The sequence below is a fragment of the Gallinula chloropus genome, assembly GCF_964237585.1.
Source record: "Gallinula chloropus genome assembly, chromosome: 17".
Classification (NCBI taxonomy): Eukaryota; Metazoa; Chordata; class Aves; order Gruiformes; family Rallidae; genus Gallinula; species Gallinula chloropus.
In genome coordinates, this window is record NC_140102.1 from 11867153 (window position 1) to 11884348 (window position 17196).

At 44.4% G+C, this 17196-nt stretch overlaps 1 protein-coding gene across 1 annotated transcript in view; it reads left to right on the forward strand.

The window, feature by feature from the left end:
- Window positions 1-17196, forward strand: part of GCN1 (GCN1 activator of EIF2AK4) — a gene marked incomplete at its 5' end in the record, with an annotated part of 43032 nt that overhangs the window by 8284 nt on the left and 17552 nt on the right. The window contains 21 exons of the mRNA XM_084271828.1: window positions 239-337; window positions 594-767; window positions 2317-2469; window positions 3200-3292; window positions 4710-4785; window positions 4962-5121; window positions 6246-6435; window positions 6546-6670; window positions 6989-7167; window positions 7329-7422; window positions 8183-8296; window positions 8491-8689; window positions 9157-9312; window positions 12265-12446; window positions 12727-12807; window positions 13320-13463; window positions 14183-14310; window positions 14451-14640; window positions 15060-15130; window positions 15906-16071; window positions 16990-17184. Coding sequence (XP_084127954.1) covers window positions 239-337; window positions 594-767; window positions 2317-2469; window positions 3200-3292; window positions 4710-4785; window positions 4962-5121; window positions 6246-6435; window positions 6546-6670; window positions 6989-7167; window positions 7329-7422; window positions 8183-8296; window positions 8491-8689; window positions 9157-9312; window positions 12265-12446; window positions 12727-12807; window positions 13320-13463; window positions 14183-14310; window positions 14451-14640; window positions 15060-15130; window positions 15906-16071; window positions 16990-17184 — 2969 coding nt within the window. The remainder of the gene's footprint in view (window positions 1-238; window positions 338-593; window positions 768-2316; window positions 2470-3199; window positions 3293-4709; window positions 4786-4961; window positions 5122-6245; window positions 6436-6545; window positions 6671-6988; window positions 7168-7328; window positions 7423-8182; window positions 8297-8490; window positions 8690-9156; window positions 9313-12264; window positions 12447-12726; window positions 12808-13319; window positions 13464-14182; window positions 14311-14450; window positions 14641-15059; window positions 15131-15905; window positions 16072-16989; window positions 17185-17196) is intronic.

The following is a 17196-nucleotide window of genomic DNA, read 5'->3' on the forward strand; positions in this document are numbered from 1 at the left end:
TATTCAAAGGAAATTGTTGGCTAAAATGGTTTCTGCAAGGAAGATGACTGTATTGTGGGTAAAAATGAAGTCAGAGGTCCTGCAGTGTTGGTACATGGTGGATGGGGCATCCAGATGTAGTGATGAGACAGAGATGTCTGTGCAAGGATTGAAATGTGAAGGATCTTCTGGTTTGGTTTTAGATTTTGCACCAAGTGCTGGTAGTTTGAGAACTAATGAGAGAAATCTGTCCTTCCAGGGATTGGCAGCCTCAGTCACCACGTGGTTTCTGGATCCTCTAGCCAAGCTCTAGCTGGAACTGTGGCTGAGCTTTTCATCCCTTTCCTGCAACAGGAAGGTGAGGCCTCTTGTCTTTGTTTTGGGTTTGCTAAGCTGCTTTTGTCTTGAGTGGGATTTTCACCTGGCCTTTTGTTCAGGATAAACGTGGATTCTTGCCTGTCATGTCATGAAATGTTCTGAGGAGCAGCCCCACGGAGACAGTCCCATGTCCCTTAGAAGCACATTCATTCTTTTCCTGATGTTTCCTGCTTTCTGTTTGATGTTTCTGTTTTATGCAATTGCCCTGCTGACATGAGGTTGCTGTTCCTTCCTAGTCCACGAGGGCACGCTGGTTCATGCTGTCTCTGTCCTGGCTCTCTGGTGTGCTCGGTTCACCACAGAAGTTCCTAAGAAGCTGGTAGAATGGCTAAAGAAAGCTTTCAGCCTCAAAACCTCCACTTCAGCTGTGAGACATGCCTACCTGCAGTGCATGCTAGCCTCTTTCAAAGGTACCACTACAATACAATACAATACTACAGCTATTAATAGCTCTTGACTGTGTGGCTTAGGAGAAAAGTAATCAACTTTTGTACCTCCTGATACAAGTCAATAGCTGCATGGGTTAGGAAAGATTTTGTAAGGCAGTATCTGTTCCTTGACCTCCTTTGTATTTCTCCTTGAACTCTCTTTTGCCTTCAAGTTTGTAAAGGTGGTTTGTCTCCTATAACTAGCATTGCTGCCCATTGTGCTGTGTTATCATATACCCCCCCAGTAATTGTTGATTGCTTTATTTTTGTCTTATGATTAAACAATAAGGTTTCAGCTCAGGGACCATGCTTTTGTTTTTATAGCACCCAGCAGACTGGGATCCTGGTCTGTGGCTTTGGTTCTTGGAAGGTTTAACAAAAATACAGAAAAATAAAACCTTATGTCTTTGAAATGAAGATTTACAGACATTCTAAACTTTTGCTCATCCTTCTGAGCTTTGCCTCTGTTGGCCTTACTGTCTTTGACTCTCATCCATGTCATCCACGGGTCAGCAGGTGATCAGTCTGATGCCTGTATGTGGGATCTCCCTTTCTGGATGCAGTGTGCATTGGAAGGATGGTACATGGTTGCTTTGGAGGTCGAGAACTCCGTGTGTTGGACAGATGCCATGGGTTAGCCATCACCTTCTCAATATGGCTATGAGTGAAATTGTAATTGTACATGTTTCTGTTGTGGCTCCTGGGAATTTCTGTGCTATCACAGGACTGAAAAACTCACTCTAAAACTGCTCAGGTGTCCCAGGATGGCGGCCCTTTTAGAGACATTGATGCAGCAGACCTGAAGTTGCCACGGGCCTGGGGCATGTGGGATGTGTGCAGCTGTTCAAGGGACCACGGCCCAAGGCATTTGTATTCTAAAATAATCCACTAGCCATGGCAATGCTGACTGCTGTTGCTTTGGCCCACCCAGTGTCCCATCCAACTGGGACATAAAGAAAATAGAGATTCTGACTCTGAGGAGTTTATACAGTTAAACACTGCCTGCAAATACTCAACACACAGAATCACCAAGTCTCTTCTTTCCTTTTCCAGTATTGGGTGTGAGGTGTTGATTCTGGAAGTACCAGGAACTCTGAGCTCAGGTTATGTGCAAGCAAGGGTCACAGATCACTGGGGTTCCTTGACTTGGGAGTGTTTGAAGTGGAACAGGTGACAACTTGCTAGGAGTTTACTTTCCTGCTCAGGGAAGTCTTTGAAGTCAGAGTTCCTGTGATTGGAACCAAATCCTTTTATGTAACTGAATTAGTCCTGTCTTTTACATCCCATGAACAGAAACTCATGTGGAAGTGGGACTGTTGTATCTGTGAGAAGAGGAACTGAAGTGGTTATCATTCAGCTTTTCATAGATAAGCTTTAATCGTAGTAGTGAGCAGCCAGTACTCTGAGAGTTCCAGAGTCCTCCCAGTATGTGTCTGGTTCCTTTCCTTGTCTCTTGACACCAGCAAAGCCATTGATATCCCTGTGGTAAGGGCTGTGGTGTTTTGTCACTTGTCTCTTTCTGTCTCCTCAGGTGACACATTGTTACAGGGAGTGGACTTGCTGCCAATGCTGATTCAGACAGTAGAAAAAGCAGCATCTCAAAGTACTCAGGTTCCCATGGTAACTGAAGGAGTTGCTGCAGCTTTGTTGATCTGCAGAATGTCTGTAATCGAAGGACAAACTGGTAAGGTCACAAAACATCTGGTAGAATCCAGTAGAAACAGGTTCTGAGGGTAATGCTTAGCCTTGACAGTGTGCCTGAGATACTATTCTGTAATCTCAGTACTGTTTCTGTACAGAGTTGTTGCCCTTTTGTAAAGCAGGGAAGGATTTCCCATCTCTCTCCTTATATCAGTGAGGAATTCTTGCTGTCCTGTGGCTTGGCATATTCCACCTTCTGTTTGCTTAGGGCAGTATTGCTCTTTATTCCAACAGAAGATGTTCACCCAGACTTTACATGCCAGGACCTGACAGGTGCATTAGAAGTATTACTTGCTTTTTATTTGTGTAGTATTGAGAAAGCACAAGGACTGGAAATCTGTCTGCCCTTAGAGGATATTCCAGGAACTGTCTGAGTTCATACATTTGCCAGGATAAAAAATCCAGGTGTGTTCTATCTACCAAAAGCAACACACCAGTCTCCTCATTTCCTTTGTTTTTAGGAAGAATTGTCCTGTGAAAGATTAGGTGAAACAGACTTTACATTTCACAAGTGAAATGAGTATTTTTCAGCAGGGTTTTTTTGGCATGATTATAGCTATGAGTGAGAGATGAGTAGCTTCAAAACTGGAGACAAGTAAAACTAGAAGTAACTTGAGTGATTTCAGGAGATGGAACTCTACTGTATTTTATGCACCCTGGTAAGTTCTGACTTGTTTTGAAATGTCCTTGATACACACCTATTCTCCTGGCAGAGTCTAAGCTGAGTGGCTTCTGGCAGCTGATTCTGGATGAGAAAAAACAGATTTTTACATCTGAGAAGTTCTTGCAGTCTGCATCAGAGGAAGGTAAATTGCCAGTTATTGTGTATCTGGTTGCTGTTTAACTCTGTTACTTGTGAGAGCTGCTGTTGCTGTAGCCCTGTTGTATGTTCCTTGGAGGATCTAGTTTCAGATTAAAATGAAGAGCTGCTCCTTCAGAAGAACAGCTGGGCTAATTGTAGTCTATAAATTTGACAATTAATAATGAACCTGAGTTATCAAACATTTGTAATTCCAAATTGTATATTCTGTGAAAGTGTTTTGGATACAAAAAGTGTTCCAGTTTGTAAGCAAATACTTGCAGCCAGTCTAAGGGATGTGGAGAAGCCTAAAATTAGGAAGAAGATGGGAAAAAGTAACATAAGACTGGAGAAGAAAACATGTAGGTGAATATCTTAAGACACTGGGAAGAGTAATAACAAGAAATCAATGGGGTTATAAATTAGTGTCTCTATGCTCTGTTTTGTTCTCTTGTATTTAAAAATTAACTGAAAAAATAATGGCCAAGTGCCCAACAGAAAACATTGCTGGCTAGATTTTAAACTGCAAGTTTGGGAAACGATTTGATGAATCATTTCTTTGAAATTAATTCATTGATCTTTTGTACAAAGCTTTGAAGAGGTGAACTTTTCTAAGTGGCATAGAGCAGACTTTTTCTTTAACTTGCTGTGATCCTTATTTCTAGAAGCTGTTGTGTATATCCATTCATTTTCCCTCCCAAGTCTGCAAATACCCTAAAACAACCTGATTTGGAGAATTTTATATTGCTCCCTTAGGACATTAGCTCCAAAAACTAACACTGATATTTTGAGAGTCAACATTGTCATGATTTGTTACTGGTTATTTAGGCAAAAACATCCAGTTGACATGCTTAACATCCCCAAACTGTCTGCTGTACCATCCTTACTGGGAGTTATAACCCACCCCACGTTCCAGGGCTTTCTGCTCCTGTGTTTGTGATATGGTTGAACAGTGATAGACAAACCAAAGGGTCCAGTGACAGTTGAAGCTCAGAAGAGAGTATGAGATAAATACCAAGGCTACTATTCAAATAGCATTATGTACTTTTCTATGAATTCAGTGTGGGGTTTATTGTCACTGGAGATGTTTTGGCAGCACTCAGGGGTTGACAGTGTTGATGCTGCGAGCACTGTGTTTATCCTTTGGTTTGTGCTGTTGACTTAGACAGAAATAGGCTACACATAGTGGTCAGGAAAATTCACCTGGGATCCAGCTGACAACACTTCTATGAAATTACAGTCCTGTTTCCAGTCTTGGCAGATCTGAGTTGGATTTGTCTCTGGCTTCACTGAGATTATGTAGTGGCTCAATTTGGGCAGCTATTTTAATGTGTCCTGCTTGCAGTTTTGTTTGCTTTCAGGTAAAAAACCATCTGTTTCCTTATGGATCTCACACTGTTGTAAACATTTGTCTCTCCCCCCAGCAATGTGCACAGTGCTGCAGCTGACAGAACGCCTTCTCCTGGATCATGCACAACGACTGCCCGAAAGCAAAGTTCAGTACGTAGACTGCTCTTGCTGCCACTGCTCTGCATCTGATCCCTGAGTGTTAATGTGGGCAGTGGAGAGGGTGGGCTCAGGACATCACACAAAATATGGAGCTTTTTGTGCTTTTCTGTCCAGTTGGTTTGCAGAGCTGCCTCCCTCACTAAACCTGTGTGTTTCTCTGTTACCAGGCAGTACCATCGTGCCCTTGTTGCAGTGCTGCTGAGTCGGACCTGGCATGTTCGAAGACAGGCTCATCAAACAGTTAAGAAGCTCTTGTCCTCTCTGGGTGGCTACAAACTGGCCTATGGGCTCTTGGAGGAGCTGAAAGTCATCCTCAGTTCTCACAAGGTGAGTAGTCCAGAAGCCTAGTCTGTGCTTAGCCACTTGTTTGCATGCTGCCAGTCACCTCCCTACCCTAGATTTGCAGTTACTACTGACAAAGTGTGATGTGAAGAAGATTTGATTCCTACTGTATGATCTGATTCCTACTGTATGATCTGGAATGCTAGACTACTGCATGTTACTGTACCAGTGTCTGTGGTGTGCCTAGTCTTCCCTGTATATAAAGGTCTCTGCACAGTTTCTTACATCTTCTCACTCCCTCTCTGGGGGCAAAAAGCAGCTGCTGGCGGTTCTTTTCTCCTCACTGTGATTCCCAGAGGTGCTGTGACCATCACTGATGGGCTCAGCTTTGGTCAGCAACAACTCCTTGAGTCGACTGGTGTTTGCTCCGTGGGGCCTGCAGAGAGCTTCTGGCTGCTCCTTGCAGAAGCCACCCCTGCAGCCCCATCCTCCACCAGAACCCAGCCATGCAAAACTACAACAATGGCCTATTTCTTTGGCCCTGGCTTATAGCTCAGGCTGCCTATTTAAAGCAAATGTAGCAGAAATACTACTATTATAACCATAAACAAGGAGAGAATGAGCAGTATATTGCTGGGCACACTGCTAAACCAGTGCCACATCAAGTTGTATAATAGATTAAGTTGCATTACTGAGGAGCCAGGCCTGGGGCTACATACGTGTAACAGATACAGCCTGGATAAAGTATTTTTGAAAAGATACTGGGTAAAATTAGACTGCAGAAGTTGGGCACAGTGTTCCCAGCCAGCTGGTTCAATCTTTTCCAGTCCTCTCTGCCAAACAGGATCATTTTGGCTTTATTTTACCTCAGCTTGCCAAATCTAGTATAGTCCTCCATTCTTAGTCTGTCTTTCTCTGTCATCTCTGTGCCCAGTCTGGGTTGGAAGGGACCCCAAGGATCACAGAGCTCCAACCCCTCTGCCACAGGCAGGGCCACCAACCTCCAGCCTGGATAAGCCTTTATCACTTCTTCCCTTTGAAAGCTTCAGGTTGTTGGTACTGACAGAGGGAGCTGACTGCTGGCATATGGTGTGGTGTTGCTGCAGGGAAGCGTGCTCAGGGCTCAGGAAGACATAGTGTGATGTGTTAATGACAACTTGTCCACTCAGGTTCTGCCTCATGAGGTCCTGGTGATGGAGTCGGGAGAGCTGTCAGAGCTAGGGAAGACCTATGTTCCTCCTCGTGTCCTTCATGAGGCACTCTGTGTCATCTCAAGTGTGGCAGGGCTTGATGTGGATTCCCATGAGCCAGAAAAGCTGGCTCTGGAGATGCTGCTGGTGAGCCATCATCCATCTGTAGGTAAGTAAAGGGATAAGACCCCTCTCCTGACCACTGTATGGGTTTCTGACACTGTTTCATTGTTAGCAGTCTGCTCCATATTAATGATGCTCATTTATTGTTCTCACTAGTGGCAGTGCAGCCGGGTCTTTGGCCAGCTCTCCTCATCAAGATGAAGATAGATCCCAAAGACTTCATTACCAAACACCTGAATGACATCTTACCCAGGATCACTGCCTATGCTCCAGAAAACCAGGTGCTAAACTCCTGCTTGCTTTGCTTTACTTTTGGGAGATTCTGTGGAACAGGAGAGTTTTCTGGAGGAGTTAAGCACTAACAGGCCTATAAGGAAGGAGATCTGTCTAAAAGGTGGTTCAGAGAGAATTTCTCTGGTGGAAAGGGGAAGGAATGTATGTACCAGCAACTGAGTGGAATTCTAGATGAGATTCAAGTACCAGCTGAACGAGGAATTAGGAATTACAGTATAACGTGGGCTGCCTTAACAGGGCATATGTTTTTGAGACAATGTCAAGGAGTACTGAGAATAATGTTTTTTCCTTTGTTTTCTTGATAGTCTTCTATGAATGCAGTGGGATCTCTGTCTCTGCTTTCACCTGGTAGAGTGCTCCCCCAGCTCATCAGCATTATCTCGACATCAATGGCGAATCCAGCTCTGTGCCAGGTTACTCGAGAGGAATTTGCCATCATGAAGACCCCAGAGGGAGAGCTGTATGACAAATCTATAATACAGAGGTAAGACCTGAGAACTTCTTTTCTCTGTGGATCTGAGGATTGATTTCTCCTGGCATTTAGCCAGCAGCTGAGTGGGATTGTCAGATGCTTTTCCCCAGATTGGTGTGCTGGGATCTTAGCCCAAAGCAGCATTGATTCTTTTCTCTGCTTTTCATTCTCAGTGCTCAACAGGATAGCATGAAAAAGGCCAACATGAAGAGAGAGAACAAAGCTTATTCCTTCAAGGAACAGATCATTGAGCTGGAGCTGAAGGAGGTGAGTTGATGGCTATAAGAAGGCCATCAGTGGGGGTTCTGACAGCAGGCTGTCCAGTTGGTTTTGTCACATGGCTTCTGGCATCTGTGCATGCACTGTTGGGAAAGATCCTCTGAACTGCTCTAAATACTTATTGTCTGCTCTTATATCTGGACATGTTAGTTTCTTTTCTCTTATATCTATTTGTATCAATTTATGTGGTATTCTACTTACTTGTGAGTGTGCTTACTAGTTGGTAGTACCTGTTTTTTCTCTTTGCCTCTTCTTCAGTGTATCTCATATCACTCTTTTGGTAAGGCTTGTTAAATCCATGCTTCCACCTTGTAGGGAGCCAAGAGTTTTGTCCAGTCTGGCCAGAGCAGTAGGTGGACATGGGGGAAGAATTTGGTGAGGGGAGGGGAACAGAATGTACTGGGTTGACTGGAGCATCCTCTTAGTAAAGGTTGAGTTCTGTTTGCTCTGGGGAGGATGATGCGCCCAGCCGCTCTAGTGCTGTGTATTAGTATCCAGTACTTTGCAACCAGTTTAAACCTGGGAGAAACTGGTGTTATGCTGCTAATGGGACACTGCAGTGTTGTTAACCTGCCAATTTCCATTTTGGGTCTTTGCTTAAGGTTTGACATGCTTGGATAAATATTTTGATGCTGTTTTAAAAGGAAATGTTGAAACAAAACCCCACCCAATGTGTCCAAATTTCTTACCTGACTATGTGAGGGTTGTTAATTGCTTGAGTTTTTAATGTCTCTGTACTCCACTGCAGGAAATAAAGAAGAAGAAAGGAATAAAGGATGAGGTGCAGCTGACTAGCAAGCAGAAGGAGCTGATGCATGCACAGCTGGAAAGGGAGTCACAGATAAGGAAACGTCTGAAGGAGGTGAGTTTTGGTCAGCTCTATTGCCAACTCCACAGCTACTGACACTGAGGAAATTTTGATAAAGGGAAGATAGAGAAGCAGAGTAAATATTTAGCAAGACCCTATTTGTTTGTTTCACTGGAAATCAGATTTAATGACTTGATTTCTCCCCCCATGGAGGTTTTATGTGATCTTTTGAATTGTTTCTCTTACAGCTTGATAATGAGCTGGAAACAGCTCTAGGACTCCTGGACACTGTGATAAAGAGAAAGCCTCCTGGTCTAACTCAGTACATCCCTGGGCTCGTCGGTTCCTTCTTGCCGCTTTTTCGATCCCCTTTGGCTGCTCCAAGGGTTAGGGATCCTTTCCTTTCCTTAGCTTCCTGTGTCATGCCTGCTCGACTGAAAACCTTTGGTGAGTATTTGCAGTTGCTTTTTAAGCAACTATTTATATGTTGGGGGCGTTGAAAATCCTGGCTCTTAACAAGCTGTGGATTGTGACCATGTATCACAGACAGCCAAGAGGAAGAACCACCCTGGAATAGAGCTTAGGAAGATGACTGTGATGTCTCAGAGATTCTGCCACTGGGTAGAAAGACAAGGAGTGTCTAGCCATGGTGACCATGCTCTCAGTAGCACTTGATGCAGTGGGATTGTCTCCCCTCTGCAGAGTTTGGAGGATGTGAGTGTAGCTCACATGCATGTGTATGAATTGAGCCTGCAAGCCTTGGGGCTGCTCTTCCTTCTCCGTGCCTGTTCTGCTGCCTGGGCTGCAGCACAGGGATTTATTACAATTCTTGAATCTCTCTGTTCCAGGGAGTTTTTCTCTCCAGAAATGTTCAGTTTTAGTCCTCTCATGGAGTCCTTATTCTTCCATACCAGGTACTTTAGTGAGCCACGTCACCTTGCGCCTGATGAAACCGGAGTGTGAATTAGATGAATCCTGGTGTCAAGAGGAGCTGCCTACTGCTCTGAACAGAGTTGTTGGCTTGCTGCATGCCCATACCATTCCTAGCCGTGCAGGCAAGGGAGAGCCAGGTAAAAAGTGACCCTCCCCATGCCCCCCAGTCACTCTGTTAGGTGGTTTAGTTCTGATGGGCTGTGTGGTGGTTTAGTTCTGATGGGCTGTGTGGTGGTTTAGTTCTGATGGGCTGTGTGGTGGTTTAGTTCTGATGGGCTGTGTGGTGGTTTAGTTCTGATGGGCTGTATAATGTATTATAGGTCAGACTGCACCTTTTTTTTTTCCTTTTTTCTTTTTTTTTAAATTGGATCAGTCTTCATAGAGATGCAAAGCTGCAAGGGGTGTGTTTTGTGGTGGTGGTAGTAGTAGCAACGATGTTACAAGTATAGTAAGTGTAGACCTGAAATAACAGTCTTTTTTCTTAAAATGGCTCATACAGAAATAAATGTAGTGAAATTAAAACTCATCTTTGCCAAGGACAGTTCTTAACTTTCAGCACCACTTAGCATAAGTAATTCAGTGAGACTAAGTGGAAAGACAAAGTAATTGCTTGTTATCTGTGATCTCAGCAGTGAAGTGCCAGTGGCCTCTGCTCCTTTGCTGTGTAGTGCTGCAGTTCATGAATATTTTATTCTGGCATAGTTGTTGAAGAAGCAGTTCTTTCCCACTCTGTACCACAAAGGCAGGCACCAAGATTTATACAGCACAACAAAGTATTTTGGGCTGAAACAAACCTTTTTGTATTTAATTTTTTTTGTCTTTTTTTTTTTCCCCTCACTTGGGTTAGTTTAAATCTAGATCACTTCCAGAATCTGGTGCACAGGTACTGGTACTGGTACACTGAAGATGCTAGTACAGAAGAGGGGGAGGGTAGGTTGGAGGCTGGGATGGCTTCGTTTGTCTCAAAGCCTCTGGTGTCCTGCAGTGACAGAGGTCAGATCTGAGCTTTGGAGTTGTTTGTCAATCAAAAGCTGCCACCATGGTAGATGACTTACAATTGTTTAAAGGAAATGGAGGATTCTTGGTGCCTTACCCCTGTAGTTCAGTTCTCTTGCTGTGCTGTTGCTAGTCAGATCCACAGTTGTATGGCTGTGGCATGTTCAGTCTTCCCAGCTGAGTAGCAGCAGTTGCCTATGTGAGCACCACTTCAGTGCTGAACATCTCAGTGATAGCTCAGTGTCTCTGCTGTGTAGTTTATTTCCATAGTAAGTGCAAGTTCATTAACATTTCAATCATTTTTCAGGCTTATTTCCAGAAAGTAGGGGGAGTATTTTCAAACCAAGTCATTTGAGACTTCCTGCTGTCCTTAATTAAATGAATGTCTGGGGTTTTTTTGTTGGGTTGGGGTTTTTTTACTCTTCTGCAAGGGAGGGGAAATAGGATCCATTGCACTTTGCTGGACAGGTCTTTATATTCACAAATGATTGTTTTCCTCATTTTCAAAGTTCTTTGGAATGTAGTGTTGCAATATTATTTAGTAGAGGTTACCAGGAGACCTGAAAGAGACCCTATCTCATTATAATGTAGATGATAAAATGTGCCATTCCTTGCTGAAATGCCAAGATACATTTCATAACCCTACTCAGTACCAGCTACTGTGATGATGGAACATTTATCTTCTCAGATAAAGTAGTTTTCTTCCTCCTGCTGTGTGTAGGGGGACAGTTGCTTAAGCCTAAAACTATCTGGCCAATAACTTAAAAAAAAAAAAAAGAAAAAGAAAGAAGTTTAAAAGCAACCAGGTTCTGAACAGAGAGAAAAATCCCACATCAGAAATGAGGGGGCTGTACCTAAAGTGTTCATGTGAAATAGGAGCTCTCAGTGTGTTTGCTATTTCATGTTTCTCCTTTGAACTACTTTTGCTGTATCTGTGCCCTACATAAGCTGACTAATACTGCAGTATTGTATCTGCAGTGCTCTTCATCTGCCTCTCAGAAATGTAAAATCTGCCATTCTCTGACAGCACAGATGGGATGTAGAAAGCAGACCTTTTCCCTGGATGTCTTAGTGCTTGAGGTTTAACTGGACTGGCTGGAGGACTGGGGGAAGCATTTGTTATGTCCCATAACCAAGTCTCTGAGAAGGAAGGATCAAAATCTTTAACAACAGGAAACCAAATGCTTTAGTTTATTCAGGGGTGGCAGGGAGTTGAGACTTGCACCAGAATTAGAGCAACCTCATCTCAAGAGCCCAGCTGAACACTGGCAGGACAGGTTAGCTAGGGTGGTAGGAAATGTTTAAAGGGAATACAGCTGGCAAATGGGACAAATGAACTTCAGAAGTGAATTTGTTAAATTGTAGCCTAACCCTGAGTGGATTCTCCTGTTCAGAAGTAGAATTGACTGTAATTTTTTTGGCTCAATGAATTTTAATTCTCAGAATGTACATACAAACTTAATGCACCTTAAATAATGGATTTTACTTCAACTTTGGTTGTGTGATGGACTTGAGTTTGTGTCCTGCCCACAAGTATTTCCAGGATGGACAAAGCCTCAGTTTTGTTTGCTTTTGTCCATTGAATTATTTCAATTTTATTGTTGAAGCATTAGAAGTAATTTAAAATCCTAGTGGGACTTTAATTAAAGCCAGCTTATTGGTGTAGCAAGCAACAACATTAGGTAGAATCATAGACTCATTTAGGTTGGAGAAGACCCTTAAGATCATCATGTCCAGCCACTAACCTCACACTGAAATGCTGAGTGTCACTGCTGGAGCCTTAAGTGTCATTAAGTCAAGTGGCAAAGTGGTAGAGGCTAAACCGTGCATGCTCTGCCCTGCCCAGTTCAAGCATGTCTGTGTAGGGTAAGTCCAGATGCTGCTGGGACTGTCCTTTAGACCAGGTGTTTCTAGGGACATAGAACTGCTTAGTGTCAGCATGCTTGTAGGTAAGACTGGGGCTGGCAGTATCCCTCTGTGCTGCCAAGGGGGGTGTTTTATACCAGTTGATACTATAGAGCAGACATGCTGAGAGTTACACTGGGGGTGGAACCAGATCAGCTGTGCTCACAGGATTGGTTTTCCTTTCACAGGTGCTGCCCCATTATCAGCTCCAGCATTTTCCTTAGTCTTCCCTCTCCTAAAGACTGTTATGACTGAGACGCCTCAGGACAGTGAAGACAAGGAGGAGTTTCTGGTCAAGATTCTGCAGGTCCTTACGGTCCATGCTCAGCTGAGATCATCAGCAACTGGCCAGGCTTTGCTGGTGGACGAGGTGAGAGAGTGCAGTGAGGATCAGATGACCTCCTTCAGCACTTGTTCTCATGAAGCACAGGGTAAAACAGCTAATGTGTTAACTGGACAGCAGATTCATTCTACAAGTTGAAGTTAACACTGTAAGATTGCTTTCTGTCACGGGTTTTGTGACATCAGTCCAGCCCTAGGTTTTGGATGTGGTTTTTCTAAGGAGTGTGGTACACTGTCAAGGTCCTTTGGATTCACAAGAGATAAAGCTTTTCCTCCTCCCTCTGCCATTTCTCCCCTCAACTTTTCAGAATGGCCCAGAGTTGCTGCCCCGGAGGGACATGCTGGTTCTGCTGACCCGGGTGATAGGAACGGGTTCCCCACGGTTACAGGTGAGTCCTCTTCTTCATAGCCACAGCTTCATTGGCATCTACCTGAGGGCAATAAACCCACCAGGTTTAAGAAACCCACCAGGTTTAAGTCTCTGAAGCTGGTGGTTGATATGTGACCAGTTTTCTTCTATGTTTATGATGGTGTTCTTGGCATAAAATGCCTTTATCTTTATTCCTGTGGTTTTACTACACCAAATGTAGTCTTCAGTTTTCCACAGGTGACATTTATCCCTTTTCTAAGGCCTTGATCTGGCAAAGAAGTTTAATAGTTGCTCCCCTGAGTAACCAGCAGTAAACTTTGTTCTAAGGGATGAGATGGCAGAAAGGTCGAAAATAACAAAAAGGCAAAGGGTTGGGCTGAACACATCAGTTCTTGGTTTTGCCATGGACCCTTGTCACTGCTCTGAGAATTTCTCTTGTGATGGCCCACAGACCCCCACCCTGTGCTTGCTTTAAGCCAAGGCACAGAAGCAGAAGTTAGTGGTGGAATCTCTAGCATTTCCTCATTTCAGGTATTGGCTTCCAACGCCCTGACCACCCTGTGCACCAGCAGCAGCGGGGAGGATGGCTGTGCCTACGCCGAGCAGGAGGAGATCGATGTGTTACTTCTGGCCCTGCAGTCTCCCTGCATGAATGTGCGAGATGCAGCGCTCAGGGTAGGTGGGAATCATTCAGGGTCACACTGAATGGCTTAATTTTCTGGAAGGTGAATCTTCTCCAGGTCTGATTGAAGAAAGGCTTTGGCTGTCATGCCAGACTTTAGGTAGTGTGTCTGCCAGAGGAGGCACCAGCTGCTGAACAGTAATGCTGTTTGTGCTGGATTTATGTTGCAAAAAGGAGTACTCTGGGTCTATCCACACCTTTGCTTTGTTAAAACAGGTGTCATTATGACACCTTGCCACCTTCTATTTATAATTGCATAGAGCTTAGCCTTAAAGAGAGAAGCTGGAAAAAATGTCCTGTGTCTGTATTGAGCCCAATGGTTTTGAAAAGATTAAGGCTTAGTCACTCCTGAGTATATAAAAAGGAAAAAAACCAACCCAAGAGTGCTTGGTTTTCTTTGCCATGAGACAACTTTCAGCTTAGCTCACTGGAGCTGGCTTCTCCATACTTGGAAGCAGGAAAGCCTGTAGTCAGCAGAGCAGAACCTAGTGCCTCGCTGCCTCTCTGCAGCCTGCCTGTTCCGGAGTTTCACCATCTCGTCTGCTCGCAGCAGGAAGTCTCTGATCTGCCTGGGCAATTCACTGCACAAGCAAATGTTGAATTTTGACCCTTCCAACCACTGAGAGCTCGACTTGGCAAAGTATTAAAGTGTCTTAAGGCGCCTGTTTCTAAAATCAGATCCTAGCACTTTTTTTTCTGTGAACTAATCCAGGGACTGATGGAGCTACAGATGGTTCTACCGACCCCAGACAGCGATGAAAAGAATGGGCTGAATCTGCTGCGTCGCCTTTGGGTGGTAAAGTTTGATGTGGAACATGAGATTCAGAAGTTGGCAGAGAGGTAAGAGCTCTTCCTGGCTGATTGGATTGCAAAGGGACCTCTCTTCTGCTCACCTTGTGGAGCTGCACTGGAAGGGCCCTGATACTGCGTGAAGTGGTGGCTTCTTGTGCTGAGGGGTGACCTCTTGGTTTGTGCTGCAGGTTGTGGGAGTCCATGGGTCTGGAGCTGCAGCCTGACCTCTGTTCTCTGCTGATCAAAGATGTCATCTACCACGAAGAGGCAGTGCGACAGGCAGGTGCTGAAGCTCTTTCCAGAGCTGTAGCTCAGTATCGAAACCAAGCAGCAGAGGTCATGAATAAACTTACAGAGATCTACCAGGAGAAGCTCTATGTAAGTACTCTTGTCCTGAGGGGTTGACAGGCACAAGCTTGTGCTTCAGTTTATATTTTTTTTATTAATTGGCTTTCCTTTTGTCTCTCTTGGGGATGTTGCATGAAGCCTACTGTTGCTGTGTTTGAGCTTATGACAGACTTTAGTATCTTGACCCTCAAGTTACCAGCCAGTTGTGGCACCACTGTATGGGAGGAAGCTATGCCTTAGGTGATGCAGGAAGGGGCTGTGCCAGAGCAGGCTCACTCTGAGTCTTTCTGGGCTTAAGCTAGCTCCCTGTTTGTTTTCCTATGCTCTTGTGCTAGTGGTGTTGTACCCCTGTACAGTGTTATAACATGGTATCACAGGTCCAGCTGACAGTATTCCCTGTGTGTGTGTTCTTGGAAGAGGCATTCTGATGGCAGTTTTTCTCCTTCCAGAGGCCACCTCCAGTTTTGGATGCTTTGGGACGAGTGATATCTGAATCACCGCCTGACCAGTGGGAAGCAAGGTACTGTCATCTTCAGATGATCTCATCACTTCCTCTGTGTCCAGATGAGATGTTAGATTAAACAGATATTTAGAAGTCCAGCTAGTGGAGAAATAAGGGAATATTAGAGGAACAGAATAGAAGCAGTTATATTGACTTGCTGGTTTCGTGTGTCCTGCTGGTAGAGAATATTTGTGACTGGGCTGAAATGCTCTCAGTTCCCTCTAAGTGCTGGATGTCATCTTCTCTGTGCCCTTTGGACAGAACAGAGTCTTTTCCCCCTCTGATGATCTGACTTTTATCTGGCCATACTGTATTCCCACCCCTGTGTGGGCAATGGATAATTTCAAGAGAAGCAGCACAAGCCTTAATTAACTGGACAAATTGCAGTTTGGATAATTAAGTTTTGTCTACTTGTATGCCCTATACGGGTTAAACTGGTGATTATCTTGTTCACGACCTGTCTTAAGCTAATGAGCTCTTTAGTGCTGATATACCTTATAAAGCTGCTGGATTTCAGCAGTAGATGAAGTGACCCCGATGTCTGTCTTTGGTGGCCCAAGTATCTGTAATGCTTAATCAGGATAAAAGTCATTATATGGCTGAAGGATTGTTGTCCTTTTGGGTGCCTGCAGCAAGGGGTTGTGTAACGAAATGCAAGTAGGTGGGATACTTTGAAGCTCTTTGGTTTCCTAATGGTTCTCTCTCAATTTCTGTAATGTGCTGCTGATGTGACTGTGACCTCACCCAAATCCTGTGGGAAGTCAGTAAGCTCACAGGCTCACGGTCTTTACAGGTGTGGCATAGCGTTGGCCCTCAACAAGCTCTCGCAGCATCTGGACAGTTCTCAGGTGAAGCCCCTCTTCCAGTTCTTTGTTCCTGATGCTCTGAACGATCGCAGTGCTGAGGTCAGGAAGTGCATGTTGGATGCGGCTCTTTCAACGCTCAACACTCATGGCAAGGTAAGTGTGTTCTCTGGCGCTGGGAGAAGGTGGAGGGAAAATGTAGATACAGAGTCGGACCCCAAGGATTTTTTAATTACTTTTTATTTCAGAGGTAACAGCTGAAAACCTTCCTGTAGTAGGAATTCTGGTGTGTTCAGAGTCTTTCTGTTAGTGCCCAGTGTTGACTTCAGTATGGTCCTTCCTGTCTTTGCCAGGAAAAAGAAACAGCCCTGAATCAACTGTAGCTAAAAGGATATAAAAGTAGGCGAATAAAAGTAAAATCAGACCACAGATCTTTTAATCCTGGGAAGGTGACAGCTCCTTTTCAGGCCTCACACAAAGCAAAGCATGAAGCCTTGCTGATTGTTGGCTTGATTAAACTGAAACCAGCTGCAGTCATTCAGAGAGTTGAGGACCATCCTTCCTGCTGCTCGCCCGTCCCTGTCAGTGTTAGATGGCGGAGGTGCGCAGTGTGAACTGCTCAGCTTCTGATTTCCTCATATGCGCCCCTCACCTCTCCTGGACAGCCCTCTGCATTCCTGTTATGCCCAAGACAATTGGGTTATTTTCATATTATTCATTCTTCCCTTGTATTTCTTAGAAAAGCCACATGAAGCTGGTTTTATCTTCTGGCTGTCCCTTTGCAAAGGGAGGTGCTGACGGCTCGGCTGGCAGCCCTGCCTAGTAGCTTGCACTGCTTCTGGCAGAACTTGATACTGGCAGGTTTTGGGGGGGGTCTAATTTTTAAAAACTAACTTCTCTCTGGCAGGAAATATTTGGTACAAGGTTTTATTTGATGTGACATGTTAAATGAACTGCGAAGACAGCGTGATGGTTGAGCTTGTTGGCTCAGAGAAGAACAAACAAGTCCACTGAGCATAGCAAATCTCATTCTGAGTGGACTCTAGTGGCAAGTTCTGTGGTTTTGTTTTTCAGGACAATGTTAACTCTCTCTTGCCAGTGTTTGAAGAATTCCTGAAAAATGCTCCTAATGATGCCAGTTATGATGCTGTCAGGCAGAGTGTGGTCATTCTGATGGGTTCACTGGCAAAACATCTGGACAAAAGTGACCCTAAAGTGAAACCAATTGTTGGCAAATTGATAGCAGCCTTGTCCACACCGTCTCAGCAGGTAGGTGCCTTT